Source organism: Danio rerio, chromosome 22 (genome assembly GCF_049306965.1).
Source record: "Danio rerio strain Tuebingen ecotype United States chromosome 22, GRCz12tu, whole genome shotgun sequence".
Lineage (NCBI taxonomy): Eukaryota > Metazoa > Chordata > Actinopteri > Cypriniformes > Danionidae > Danio > Danio rerio.
The window spans coordinates 14,345,588-14,360,185 of record NC_133197.1 but is presented as its reverse complement, the minus strand read 5'-3'; the positions used below and the strand labels follow the sequence as shown (position 1 = coordinate 14,360,185).

Sequence of the window (14,598 nt, the reverse complement as noted above, 5' to 3'; positions counted from 1 at the left end):
CTATTCAATTGATCAACCAATTAATTAACTAAACAACTATTAAATTAATCAAACAATCAATTAACCAAGCAAGCAACCAACTATGCAATTAAATAAAAAGTCAACCAACCAACCATTTGATTGATCAGCCAATTAACCAACTATTCAATTAATTAACCAACCAACCAAACAACTATTTAATGAATCAGTCAATAAATCAGTCAGCCAATCAACCAATCCATCAAGTCTGCTATCTGGGTCTAGTGTCTTATTTCCTTTTAGACTGAACCACCTCCTGTGGTCTTAATCGCTAGAAGACATACCCGGACGAGCCCCCACTGGGGGTGTTTTCTTAAGATCAGTTTGACTCCTTGTCTACGAGACATCAATACTGCGGTAAAGATGCTGTGTTTAAGCCACATCGCATTGTCAGAGCTGTATTGTAACACTTGATAAAAGGGCTGGAGACAAATTTTCACACATTTTGCCAACAGGCAGCAGTCGATTTAATTTAGATAGCCTAGAGACAAAGTTCCCCTTTGTGCGTAATACAGTTTTTCTAATCTAATCTTTAAAAGGAGAATTTGGAGGAAATCAATGGAAACTGTTTGGGAGAATAGTGAAGGAGGATGGAGAATTTAGGACAGATAGCAATTTATATATTCAAGATGGTTGGGGCAAATTAATTTTATTGCTTTTTTAGACTGAGAGTACTTTGATAATTGTGGATAATACTGAATGTTTGGGGTTTAATTGATTTAGATTATTGTATTTTTCTTTCTTTGTTTTTTCTTTATTTCACATCTTTCTTTCGCATCTTACTTTCTTTCACATCTTTCACATATTTAACTTTTGTTCTTTATTATTGTTCTTTTGTTTTTTCTTCCTCTTCTCATTTTTCTTTTCTATTCTTTATTTCCTTTTATTTTTGTCTTACATTTTCTTTACTTTTTTTGTTTTGTTTTCTTTAGTTTGTTTCCTTTAACTTGTCTATCCATTCATCCATCCTATAATTTTTTTTAATTGATTTTGTTTTCCCATCCATCCATCCTATTATTCTTTTATCAATTTTGTAGTCCCATCCATCCATCCATCCATCCATCCAATCTATTATTTTTTATAAATTTAGCAGTTTTTAAAACTTTGACAAATTATATTATAAGCATAACAATAGAAAATAATAGTAGTACCATAATAACAACAATAATAATAATGATGATAATAATAATAATAATAATATTAATAATAATAATAATAATAATACATATTAATAATAACATATTCTTTAGTGTTTTAAAATATTTATAAAAGTGTAAGGGTCTAAATAAACTATAATATATATATATATATATATATATATATATATATATATATATATATATATATATATATATATATATATATATATATATATATATATATATATAATATGCATTCCAAATGACCATATACCATAGCTATTACTATATTTAAACATTTTACAATAATTATTATTACTTAATATTTATTAAAATACCTCTTTCGACATAGAAACATAACATTCTTTGTAAAATACTTCTTTTCTTTTTATTTTTTTATATCATTTTCCTATTTTAATGCAAAATCCAAAAGTTTGCTTGTTTATCCAATTTCTGCATATTTCCTTAGACACAACAGACTAAATTATAAAAAAAACAAACACATCTTGATATGAATGAATGATGCAGCAGTTGGCAAGAGCAAGTGGCCTGAAATTTGCACTAATTGTGTTGATAAATGTAACTTTTTTTCTTAGGTGTGTTTTGAACTCTGCTAATGAGAACGTTTCCATCAGAATCTTACCAGAAAGGCTTGATCTTAATGATCTCACTAAGGTTACACACTTCAGCGAGCGCTAAAATGTGCAAAAGCTTATTTTATTTATGATTATTTCTTGTTTTCAGGCTTGCTATTCCAGGCTATTTAATTACCAGAGTTACCGATTTTTTTTCTCCTTCATTTTGCGGATTAATTAGTTCCCTCAAGATGTCAATTTGATATTCCAGGTTGGAACGTGACCTTGTACTCGAGGCACCTTTGAAGGCAGAATCATGTTCAAATCATGTTCATAATCAAGAAAAGTGAGCATTTACAATGTGCTTTTTAAAAATAATAATAAAAAGTAATAATTTTGTTAAATCTGTCATGACAACAACTTGCGGAATTAATTGGCCATGTGTTAATTAGTGGAAGGTATGTTAAAGGATTTTTACATCTTGTTTTGGATGCAAAGTGTCATTTTATGCCACAATAGAATAAACTATATTACAATTTTAGATTGCTTATGTCCTTAACAGGAAAGAGCAAATTTTGAATTAAAATAAAATATTGTCTAGTTCTGTTATAATCAACAGTTTTTGTGGATATTATGTAGATTTCAATGTTTTATGTATCATATATTAAAAACTGAATTACACACATTGTATTTGGATTGATTGTCGATGGATGGATGGATGGATGGATGGATGGAACAACACAACAAAATAATTGATTAAAGAATAATAGATTGGAAGTATGGATGGATGGATGGATGGATGGGACAACAAAATAATTGATAAAAGAATAATAGATTGGATGGAATATTACAAATAAATAATCTAATCTAAATATTGCAATAAAATATTAAGTTTTGGACCACTTTTTGTATACAATATTGAGGATATTATTATTATTATTATTATTATTATTATTAATAATAATAATAATATACACTCATTATTTTTTTTCTTTCTTATGCTGATAATATAATTAGTCATAAAAATGTACTATTAAATTAACTTAATTAGATTAACTCATAGGAAAATATTTTCATTAGCAGGGTTCGATCAAATCATACCTATAACAAAAAAGTAAAAATTTTCAACACAATTAGTGGAAATGCTGCCCAAACAAAACTTTAGCCATAAAAAACAAAACAAAAAAAAAACATACTTGCTCTTGCCAACTGCTGCATCATTCATTCATATCACCATGTGTGGGTTTCATATTGTAGTCTGTTAGGCAATATGCATAAAACGGGTAAACAAGCAAACTTCTGGGGCCTCATGTACGAAGACTTGCGTGGAAATCTTACTAAAACATTGCGTACGCACAAAGCTGTAAATGTGCGTACGCAGAAAAAAATTCAGATGTATGAAACACTGCGTACGCCGAATCTCACGCATATTCTTTTGTACATCTGAATGAACGTGAAACTGAGCGCAACATGCACGAGCACAAAACCCCTCCCTGCCTCCTCCCCCGTATGAATATGCTAATGACTATGCTAATGTCAAAACCCAACGAAAAAGCAATGGCAAAAGCAAGCAAAAAGAGAAACTTTGAACAGAATGTGAAATGGAGGTGCTGCTTTCGGAGGTAGATCGGAGAAAAGCGGTGTTATTTGCAAGTTTGTTCGGCGGAATTAACAACAAAAGAAAAAAAATAGAGTGGGAGAGTTTAGCTGATACGGTTAACACAGTTGGGTCTGAACATCGCACTGAGTGCATTTAAAAAAGAAATAGTGTGGTTTATATCTGTAAAATGTTGCAGTACCCTTCGCAGTCTCAGTGGCGCACCTCATAAGAAGCATATGATCATGTTCTGACACGTTCGAGCATAAACTCGGCTCGAATCCAGCGTCTGATGAATTCCTTCTTCTTTTTTTTCCCCGCTACATATCAGATTTTGCCCACTATTTATCACGAGAAAGACAAGTAGGAATCATTAATAAGTTTGTGCATCATATTTTATTTGCACATTTATTGAATGGAAATGTTTCTGATTCACGCATGCAAATTTATCTTCACATAGTGTCTTTATAGCAATGTGCGTGCAGTAGATAGCTCAGATTACATTGGGAAAACAGGCGACCGCTGCAAATTGTGCTTTAATGTTTAGCTGGTCAACTGTATGGTATGGAAATCTTACATACCTACTATATGAACCCGTCTCATACAGACGCCATTGCAAGGATCAGACACTTTGTAGAGAAGAATTTAACACAACTGCCTCTAGGAGTCGCCAATGGAAATAAAACAGACACGCACAAAAAATGTGCGTACGCCTGCCAGAAAGCTGCCGTGAACCTGCGCAAATTCCCACGTTCAGTTCATTGTTAGTAAATCCAAACGTGAGCGATTCTGAGCGTGAAACCTGGCGTACGCAAAGTTTTTGTGCGTACGCAGCGTTGATACATGAGGCCCCTGGTCTGTTATTTAAATCTGCACCTGTTCAGTTGTACATTCCGGTTTTCTTTTCTTGGTTTAGAAGCAGCACAAGCTGACACTCAGAGGTTATTGAAACACCTGCAGGTTTTTTTTACTACAGCAATATTCTGCAAAAAAAATGCTGAAATTGCAGAGACTCGTTTTTATTGTTTTTTTTGTTTGTTTTTTTTAAATCTTGCGTTAAACACAAAAGTAGATAATTTAAATATTGCTTGAGCTGCTCTTTTACAAATACTAATATATATTTGTAATATATATATATTACTATTTATATATAATATTATAATATATAATATTATAATATATTTATATATTTATATATTTTGAGCGTATAGTTCCTGCACGGGCCTAGAAAATTGCTACTTTTGCTTTTCTATTGGTCTTAGTATACGATAAAAAAAAGAGTCGAGCTTTAAAAAGGAAAATTATAGAAAATAATTTTCTATACAAATAAAAATTTATTGAAAATATATATATTTTTTTCATTTTTCTTTAAAAAATAAAAATTATAGATTTTTTTTTTTTTTTTTTTTTTTTTTTTGGAGCAGGATACTAATGATCTAATCTGATTCAATGACTTATACTAAGCTAAGTTCTAAGTAAATGATCCTGCTTGACCCGAATATTGGCCAAATTGATTCAAAAAAAAAAAAAAAAATATATATATATATATATATATATATGTATATATATATATATATATATATATATATATATATATATATATATATATATATATATATAAAGTAGTGTTCCTTTTATGTGCTGCACATGGCTCCATATATACTGTATTAATACAACTTTGCAGTTTTGTTTATGTAAAGCTGCTGACGTGTTAAGTTTATATTGAAAAGTTTAACTTATTTTGAGGAAATGACTTTTAAAATTGGTATAATACTTGTAATTCATCTTGTATCTTGTAAAAGACACATTGACTGAAAAAAGCCCAACAAAAGAAACACTTGGGATTGTATTTTGGATGTTTTCTTTACATTTGACTAAAAACACTTTAAAATCTAACAGGTGCATTAAAAAAAAAAAAAAAAACATTAAAATGCATGTTTTGTGTATTCAACCATTCACTTGTCAGTTCTTTACATTCGCCACATGCTTATTTAAAGTTTCTTGCAGTTTAATACTTAATACGTTCAAAAGAGTTTCTGAATCCTGCTGAGAGATTTCACCCATTGGGATCTATATTTACCATATCCGTGTCTTCGTAACGCGGTTAAATTCAGTTCATAGACGCCAGATGTTGGGAGAAAACAGATTTTGAACAGCGCAGCCATTCATAAGTCCTTCAGGAAAGACACAAACTGTAATATTGGATGTCATGGACTTAAGGGTTTATCTCTGAAGGCGATTACTCAATATCACGGCTGAGACTGGAAGCAGACCTGGACAAGGTGAAAACAAATCCAGATGGCTTTCAAGCTTGGAAGAAAAAGAGAAATATTGTGCTGTGGGTCCAAAAGAGGAGGGTCATGCTGAAAATCTTCAATTTGTTATTGCTTAAATATTATTAAGAAAAATGTTTTTCGATTAAAAAAAAAAAAAATGTGAACATAAATTTTTTTTATATATAAAAAGAACCGATATTTAAGATTTTGTGCTATAAGCTGTTTGTATTATTATTACTATTATTCATTTTTGCTGCATTCAGAGTTTTGGACTATATTTTAGAAAATAATATTATAGTACACAATATTCTACTACAATTTTCTACCTAGCTTAAGTACAAATGTATACCTTTTGAAAAGGTACCACGGCAGTGACAGCTCAAGTACCATATTTTTTGCGAGTACTTAAGGGTGTTCTGCAATATTGTAATTCTGTATAGTATACGAGTCTGTCAGTGAGGCTAAAAACAGGTGATGAACCAGATTAAAATCTGTTCAAAGACAGTAGGAAAGCCTCTTGAGAAATTATATGACTGTTTGTATTAGAAGAACCTTACAAGGCTGACAAGGAGCATTATTTCGAACTCTAGTCATGTGTTGAATCATGAAATTCTAACTGTCTAAAGTCTAACCGTAGATTTCCGTAGAGTCCCAAGTTTTAATAGAGTGAACTTAAAGTAATTTGTTCGTCTTGGAGCTGAACAAAGTCCATGTAAAATTATCATTTTTTTGTTTGTTTGTTTATATTAGTCTTTTTCTCTTTGTAATAAGTATTTATCATGCTGTTGTGCAAGAAACATTTCAGATGCAAGTCTGACAAAAAAGTTTTGTATTGTATTGTATTTTACACATATCATTAGTAGTAATAATACCACTATCACTATCATCATCATAGTCATCATCATCATCATCCTCCTCATCATCATCATCATATTGTAAAGTTTTAAATTATTTAGATAATGTGCAATTTATTATTTTTATTATTATTATTATTATTATTATTATTATTATTATTATTATTATTATTGGTATTATTATTTGTATTATTATTATTATTATTATTATTATTATTATTATTATTATTATTATTATTATTATTATTATTATTATTATTATGATATTTTATATTGACATCGTTTGAAATTTTATTTATATGACTATTCATCCAAGACATTTGGACCATACTTAAAAATAAATAAATAATAATACTGTAATAGCTTATTTATAATATTAATAATAATAATAATAATAATAATAATAATAATAATAATAATAATAATAATATAAACAAGCTATTACTATTATTATTATTATTTAAATTAACTTGTAGTGGTAAGTAGTAGTAGTGTTGTTATTTTTGTTGTTGCTGTTATTAATGTAATAATAATAATAATAATCCTTAAATCTTTTTAAAAAAATGTTCAAGTGATGAATCATTCAAGGCCGCAAACTTTTCACACACTCTTGATGACCTTATTTGTGTGTTTTGTTCGAGACGCAAGGGAGAGATTAAATAAGCATCCACTTAGGTGTGCTTTAATATCCACGCTTTTCGCTCCCCGCAGCCCAAACTTGCCAGCCGGGCCAGTTTCCCTGCGCCAATGGACGCTGCATCCCAGAGAACTGGCGCTGTGACCGTGATGATGACTGCGGGGATCAGTCGGATGAGTCTTCATCATGCGGTGAGTCTTCCTCAAACACTCAACAAACAAGTCCAGATTTGGCCTTTACTTTCATTTATTTGCAGGACTTTTCCTTTGGGTCTTATACTTTTATTACACTGTAAAAAGTGCTACACTCACAAAGTAGATTTGATATACTTCAAAAAAATGTATCTAGTTTGTTTTATTTGCTTCAAACTAAAGTATCAATATGCTTACTCTTTACTTAACTTTCTTGCATAAAAGTTTATACAACAGTTCTGTCTGGTTATCGAAACTGATTGCCTGATAGCCGTGATCAGCTGTGATTTTAAAGTAATATCAGCACTCGTACAGCCTGTATTGCTCCGCTCTCACGGGTTGCAACCAGAGGACTACAGTTTGACAATTATTGAAGCTGTTGGACAACATAATGTACTTTTGAGGCTTTTTAGGCGAGAATGTAGTTGTTTTGATTACAACTATGCAGTTTATTTATAATGACATTGCCTATTTTAAATAATTATCATTTTGGAGATGTCAGCATGTCAGCAGCCATTAGTTTGCAAAGAGGTTTAATGTTTCACAACAAGATAGTAACAGTTTATTAAGTCCTCAGAGGAGAAACATAGCATTGTTCCAGCGTACTTTTCAAACTACAGCTGAACAAATCATTACAGATCAGGTAATTGACATTCTAAGTCGATCTCTCTTTTGTATTTTGTAGTGCTGTTGTATACTGTAGTAATCTGGTAGTGTTTCCTTTGCTTCGGCTTTTTTCAGGGTGATTTTTGTGATCTCCCGAACAGAGAAATACTGTGAAATTTCTGTAGACTGATGGCAGTTTATGCCGTTCAGTCTTATTATCTTAAAATGTGAGAAAAATCACTTGTTTTGTTATCACTTTAGGCATTATGCAAGATTATCACTCAAATACTTGCTCTAAAGTGACTTTTTTAAAATAGCAGTGGTATTTTTTCTACTGTTATGATGCTTAGCTACAGATGTGAATGGCGGAAGGAAGTAGTTCCTCTTACAAAAGGGTTTTTGACACTCGCTGATTTTATTTTATTTTTATATACATGATTATGCCGTCAAACTGACGTATATATGTAGTATCACACTCTTAGCATTGTGATGGCTGTACATCATCACTGGTGGGACACTAGTGCCGATATACAGCCATATAATATTGCCCATATTGCCCATAAATCTTGAATAAAACTATTGCAATTTATTTCAGTCTATTATTGTATGAGGTTTTCGTGCACAAAAAAAATTATAAAAGTAAGTTGACACAGAAGATTTATTAGAGTAGCTGTTGATGTGTGGCAGGTCTGTTCATCAAATGTGATTTTAATAATTCGGTATTACCCCCTTTTTCACTGTGTGACTTTGCAGATTAGAGTCTGTAGGCAAAAGCACGATTGTTTCATGCGTATGTTAATTATATGATAATATTCAGTCTAATGTAAAGAAGACATTTAGTACACAAGTAGTTCTTTTATCATGCTTTATCAATTTGCTACTGTAGATTTCAGCGACAATGCACTGAGTCATAAATCTCCACTTCACTTACAGAAAACTGCAGAGCTTCATTCATGTCTGCATCCTGAAGGTTTTTAAAGAGGGATATGTTCATACATAATTTGACTGATTATGTGCAACATTTATTACCGAGAGATTAAAAAGAGATTTCTAAAATATCCCCTGTGAAACCCTTTGACTTTTTATTACATGAAAACAAAAATGACGCATTTTGAAGCTAACTTCATTCAGTGTTCAGATTTTTGTGCTAGTAATTAATGAATGCAAATATAACGAAAAGGATGCCTCATTTTCATGTTCAAACATGACATTTCACAAAAAATATATGAAAGAAAAAACAAAACTTTTGTTTTATTTGACTTTATATCCTTTAGCATGAAATAGCAGCTTAACACCATATATGATGTCAAAATAAAAATCTGCATTCATCATTTTTGTCTGGCAAAAAATGTATTTTCTTTTTTTATTGTTTTTGCTTAATGTGTGAAATATATATTTAAAGCATAAAATTATTAGTTCACCTTTAATTTATTTATTTATTTTTTAAGTGATAATTAATTAACAGAGCAAGACTATTGTCACAGGAGAAAGTTAAAAAAAAGTGATGTTTATATCACGAACTTTTCATGTGTGCATTTACGGTGTCGTTACATTGTAACTAATATGTATTTACATTGTAGTTACTATGTTATTAGTTACGATGTAGTTACATCCAAAATAATATTTATAAATGTAATGTTCCTTTGTATATTGCATGTGCAGTTTTTGGTTAATTGTAGTTATAGTTTTTGTAAACTTCATGATCAGTTTTTGTAAATAGCTATATACATAAATATACACATTACACGTGTAATTACAAACTCTTTCTTCGATGTAATTACTATGTCATTATATTGTAATTACTTTGTAATTACGTTGTAATTATACATATACATAGCTATACATAGTTGTATACTGTACGTAAATACATACAGTACACATGTAATTACAAACTTTTATCATGGGTGTAATTACGGTGTCGTTAAAATATTACATTTATGATATTATTTATAAACATAATTGTTTATTTGTATGTTTCAAGTAGAGTATTTGCGTATTTATTCGTAAATATACGCAGAATTACTGATTGTAGAATTTGAAATACTATGTAATAACATTGTATTTATTTTGAAAATTGGAAATGTTTTTGTATATTTTATGATCAGTTTTTGTAGTTATATACATGTACACATTACACGTGTAGTTACAAAATTTTCTTGGATGTAATTACTATGTCATTACATTGTAAATACTATTTTAATACATTGTAATTACACCCAAGATAATATTTATAAATGTACATTTCTTTGTATATTGCATGTACAGTATTTGTTTATTCATATAGTTGTATATGTAAATACACACGGTACACATGTGATTACTGTGCACAATTACTGTCATTACATTGTAATTACATTGCTATTACTTTGTACTTACAAGATAATATTTAGAAATGTTTCTTTGTATATTGCATGTTCAGTATTTGTTTATTTATATAGTTGTATATGTAAATATACACAGAACACGTGATTATTCACATGTGAATACATATTTAACTACAAACTTTTATTTTGGATGTAATGACATTGTAATTACTATGTTATAACATTCTAATTGCATTTAAGATGTAACATGTAATTACAACTTTTATTTTGTGGGAAACAATATTTACAAATGTAAAAGTTTCATTGTATATTGCATGTACAGTATTTGGTTATTTCTAGTTGTATACATCAATAAACAAAATGCACACGTAATTACAAACTTAATTACTATGTCAATGCATTGTAAAACAATTCTATTAATTTCTATTACATCCAAGACAATATTTATAGACTTAAATGATTCTTTGTATATTTCTTGTACAGTAATTGTGTATTTATACGTAAATACACGCAGCACATATGTAATTATTCTGCCTATTCAACAAACCACTGTTGACCAGTGACTTGCCTAATTAAATAACTGAATAACCTAATAAAATCACACTGTAAAACTGTAAAAATATTTGCAAATTGACATATTTTCAGTTTTTTGTGATCCATATCCCCCCAACCCCCACCCCCCCACTTATTTAGTATTTTGAACTGCATTATGGGACCTTAGTCTTTCTTCAAACAGTTTTTAACTTTTTATAATATATATTTTTTAATAGATTAAAGTTATATATTGTCTGTGTTATTGTTGCATATTATGCTGCAAAATCCTGGCAATAAGCTGCAAGTGTGTTTTCTGTTTGTTTTACAATCATAGTTCTCTAGATATTATTTCTTAATTGATTTCTATTGGGGAAAACAAAAATGAATTGTGTGAAACAGCATTTTTTACAGTCTAGTATCTTGCAATGTAACTAAATGTACTGTCATTATAGATAAAATAAATTGGTTATTAGAAATAAGTTATTAAAATGTATTTTGAAAAATGTGTTGAACAAAAATATCTCCATTAAACTGCACTTGGAGAGTATTTGAGTTAATATTTCACAGAAGTGTGCATAATTTAGCCTGCAACTGTATATATACACAACTTAAGTACTATGCTTTTATAAAGGTTTAACACTGATTGCTCTCAAATGATGCCTGTTATAGTTTTTCAAAACATAAGAAGGGCTGCTGAAGGTCAGATGTGCTGTTTTGAATTGAGTTTAATCTGATGACCTGAGGCTTTCAACAACTATAGACATGCTATTGAGAGGCCAGACAAAACGATATCGCAGATCTGAAGTGTTTGTTGTAGCATCCTTACACAAGCAAAGAAAAATGCTCGCTCTGTTTTCAGATTTCCTCTGTTGTGGCCTCTTTGATATCTTTTGATGTGTTTTGTGTGTTTGGAGGTCAAAATGCACAGCTTTGATAGGAGCTGTTTGTTTTTAATGTGAAGGTCGCCTGCTGCTGCCATGATCACATCTGAACTGTGACACTACTAAAGATTTTTATTTATTTATTTTATTTATATTTTTATTTGGTAGATTTTAGAGTCAAACAATATCTCACAAGTGTAATCTCTTAAAAATAGTCCTTATATGCATTATTATATTTTTCTTTTCTGTTTTCTTGACATCACGCTTTTTATTTTTTCGTGATCTTGACATGGATTCATTCGTTCATTGATTCATTTTCCTTTAGCTTAGTATCTTTATTAATCAGGGGTCACCACAGCGGAATGAACCACCAACTTTTACAGCATATGTTTTTACACAACGAATGCCCTTCTAGCTGCAACTCATTAATGGGAAATATGCATACACTCTCACATTCAAAGGAATAAACTATGGCCAATTTAGTTAATTAGATTCACCAATACTGCATGTCTTTGGTCATGGGGGAAACCGGAGCACCCGGAGGAAACCCACACGAACAAGGGGAATACATGCAAACTCTACATAGTAATGCCATCTGACCCAGCCGGGACTTTAATCAGGGACCTTCTTGAACTGAGGCAACAGTGCTGACCACTTAGCCACCATGCTGCCCTATTCATCTTGACTTATCAAAGGTTTTTTTCTCAATGTCTCAACTTTATTTTCTCGTTATCTCAACATCATAAACGTTGTTTTTGTTTATGTTAAGATCACAAGAAAATAAAGTCGTAATCTCGAGAAAACATGACTAACAATTTTTTGGTGAATAATATTTTAATAATCTGAAGAACTTTAAAATAATAGTCTGATGAACTTTGTTATTTTAAAGAGACTTTGCAGAGCAAAAATGTTCCATGCAGGTTAAAGATTAATGTTAATGCCAACATAGAACTTATATTTCAAAGTCATGAAGTGCATTTGTTCATTATTTATGTATATATTCATTGTATACTACCAAAGCCAAAACTGGATTTAATTTTATAAAATAACTTCGGATCATGGTGCAAAACTTTTTACACCACAAGAAATATATATAAAAAAAAAAAAAAAAAATATAAAAAATATATATATATATTAAATAATAATAATAGTAACAAACATTCGCAAAACCTCCTTGGAATTTAAATGCATTATCTTTTTATTCCTGTGATGTGACCACACTTTTGTATTATCTAAAATAACTTTTTATTTTTATTTTTTATTAAACTGTTTTGTTTAAATGCACCAAGACATATTCTCTATATTTAATAAAAATAGGTTCAAATTGATTCACTAATTTTTTGAATACTGATTTATGCTGTGTACTACTGTATATAATGCTTCTTTATTAAGTGAGAATTCAGTTTGAATAATCCTTTATTAAACTTTATTTCATAAAGTTTATTTACACTATAAGAAAAAAAGAACTGTTCACTGAAATATTCTTTAGTAATTTCTCTATGGCAGAAAATAAATAAATAAATAAAATCAAGCTTTTTATATAAGAGGCCATGAATGCCACAACTTTGAAAATCAGTATTTAATTAAAAAGAAACATGATGGAACCTTGGGTAATTAATTGATGTGAAGAGTACTTAAAGTTTTTCCTCAGTGGAAAACAAGTTCATAGATGCTCAATATGACCCCCTCCAGACACTCGAGTGACATCAACCCGAAAGTTGACTGTACTACTTTAAGACTTAATAAAAAACGGAATTGTTTTACAAAATGTTTACTTCGTTGTTCTTTTATACAACAATGGTTCTTATGTAGCATCACTTCACATTAGTATTCCTGTTAGCATTGAAAGGTTCTTTGGGGAACCAAAATACTGTGGCAGGAAAAATGTAAACTTAAGATATAAAAAAATAAAGACCTTTACTTAAAATAAAGGTTCTATATTGTAATTAATTGTTCCACCAAGAACATAGTGCATGGGAAAGGTTCTATTAAGAATTACTCAATGAAATATGATATGTGGCATTAATAGTTACTGCTAAAGATTATTCAGAGGTTCATCAGCACCAATTAGGAACTATTATCTTTAGGTTTAGTAGCATTATTTGATGCCACTGATTTTATTATATACAGTTGAAGTCAGAATTATTAGCCCCCCTGAATTATTTGCGCCCCTGTTTATTTTTTTCCCCAATTTCGGTTTAATGGAGGGAAGATTGTTTCAGCACATTTCTAAGCATAATAGTTTTAAAAACTTATTTCTAATAACTGAATTATTTTATCTTTGCCATGATGACAGTAAATACTATTTTAATTGATATTTTTCAAGACACTGCTATGCACCTTAAAGTGACATTTAAAGGCTTAACTAGGTTAATTAGGTGAAATACGCAGGTCAGGGTAATTAGGCAAGTTATTGTAAAACGATGGTTTGTTCTGTAGACTATCGGGAAAAAAAAAATAGCTTAAAAGGGCTAATAATTTTGTCCCCCAATTTTTTTTTTTAAATATAACAACTGTTTTTATTCTAGCCAAAGTAAAACAAATAAGACTTCTTCCAGAAGAAAAAATATTATCAGACATACTGTGAAAATTTCCTTGCTCTGATAAAAGTCATTTGGGAGATATTTAATAAAGAAGTGGGCAAAAAATCAAAAGGGGGCAAAAAATTCTGACTTCAACTGTGTGTGTGTGTGTATATATATATGTATTTATTTATTTATTTATTTATTTATTTATTTATTTATTTATTCATTTATTTATATATATTTGTATGTGGAACTTGAACGGCAATTTTTAAGATGAAGAGTTTTTTAAAAATCAAAATAACTTAACTTTCCCATCTCAGAAAATATTGGCCACACTTTACAATAAGGTTGTATTATTTAATGTTAGTTAATGCATTTGCTAACATGAACAAACAATGAACAGTGCATTTATTACAGTGTTTGTTTATGATAGTTAACATT

The 14,598-nt window shown here is 29.8% G+C and overlaps 1 protein-coding gene across 3 annotated transcripts in view; it reads left to right on the top strand.

Moving 5' to 3' along the window:
- The window catches only part of lrp1ba (low density lipoprotein receptor-related protein 1Ba), a 470,228-nt gene that overhangs the window by 178,001 nt on the left and 277,629 nt on the right, over positions 1–14,598 (top strand). For all 3 annotated transcript variants that reach the window (XR_012397830.1, XM_017353408.4, XM_021469578.3), the window contains exon 18: positions 7,171–7,287. Coding sequence is in view for 2 of the 3 variants with exons in the window: in XM_017353408.4 (XP_017208897.1) it covers positions 7,171–7,287 (117 nt within the window). In the remaining variant the exon portion in view is untranslated. The remainder of the gene's footprint in view (positions 1–7,170; positions 7,288–14,598) is intronic.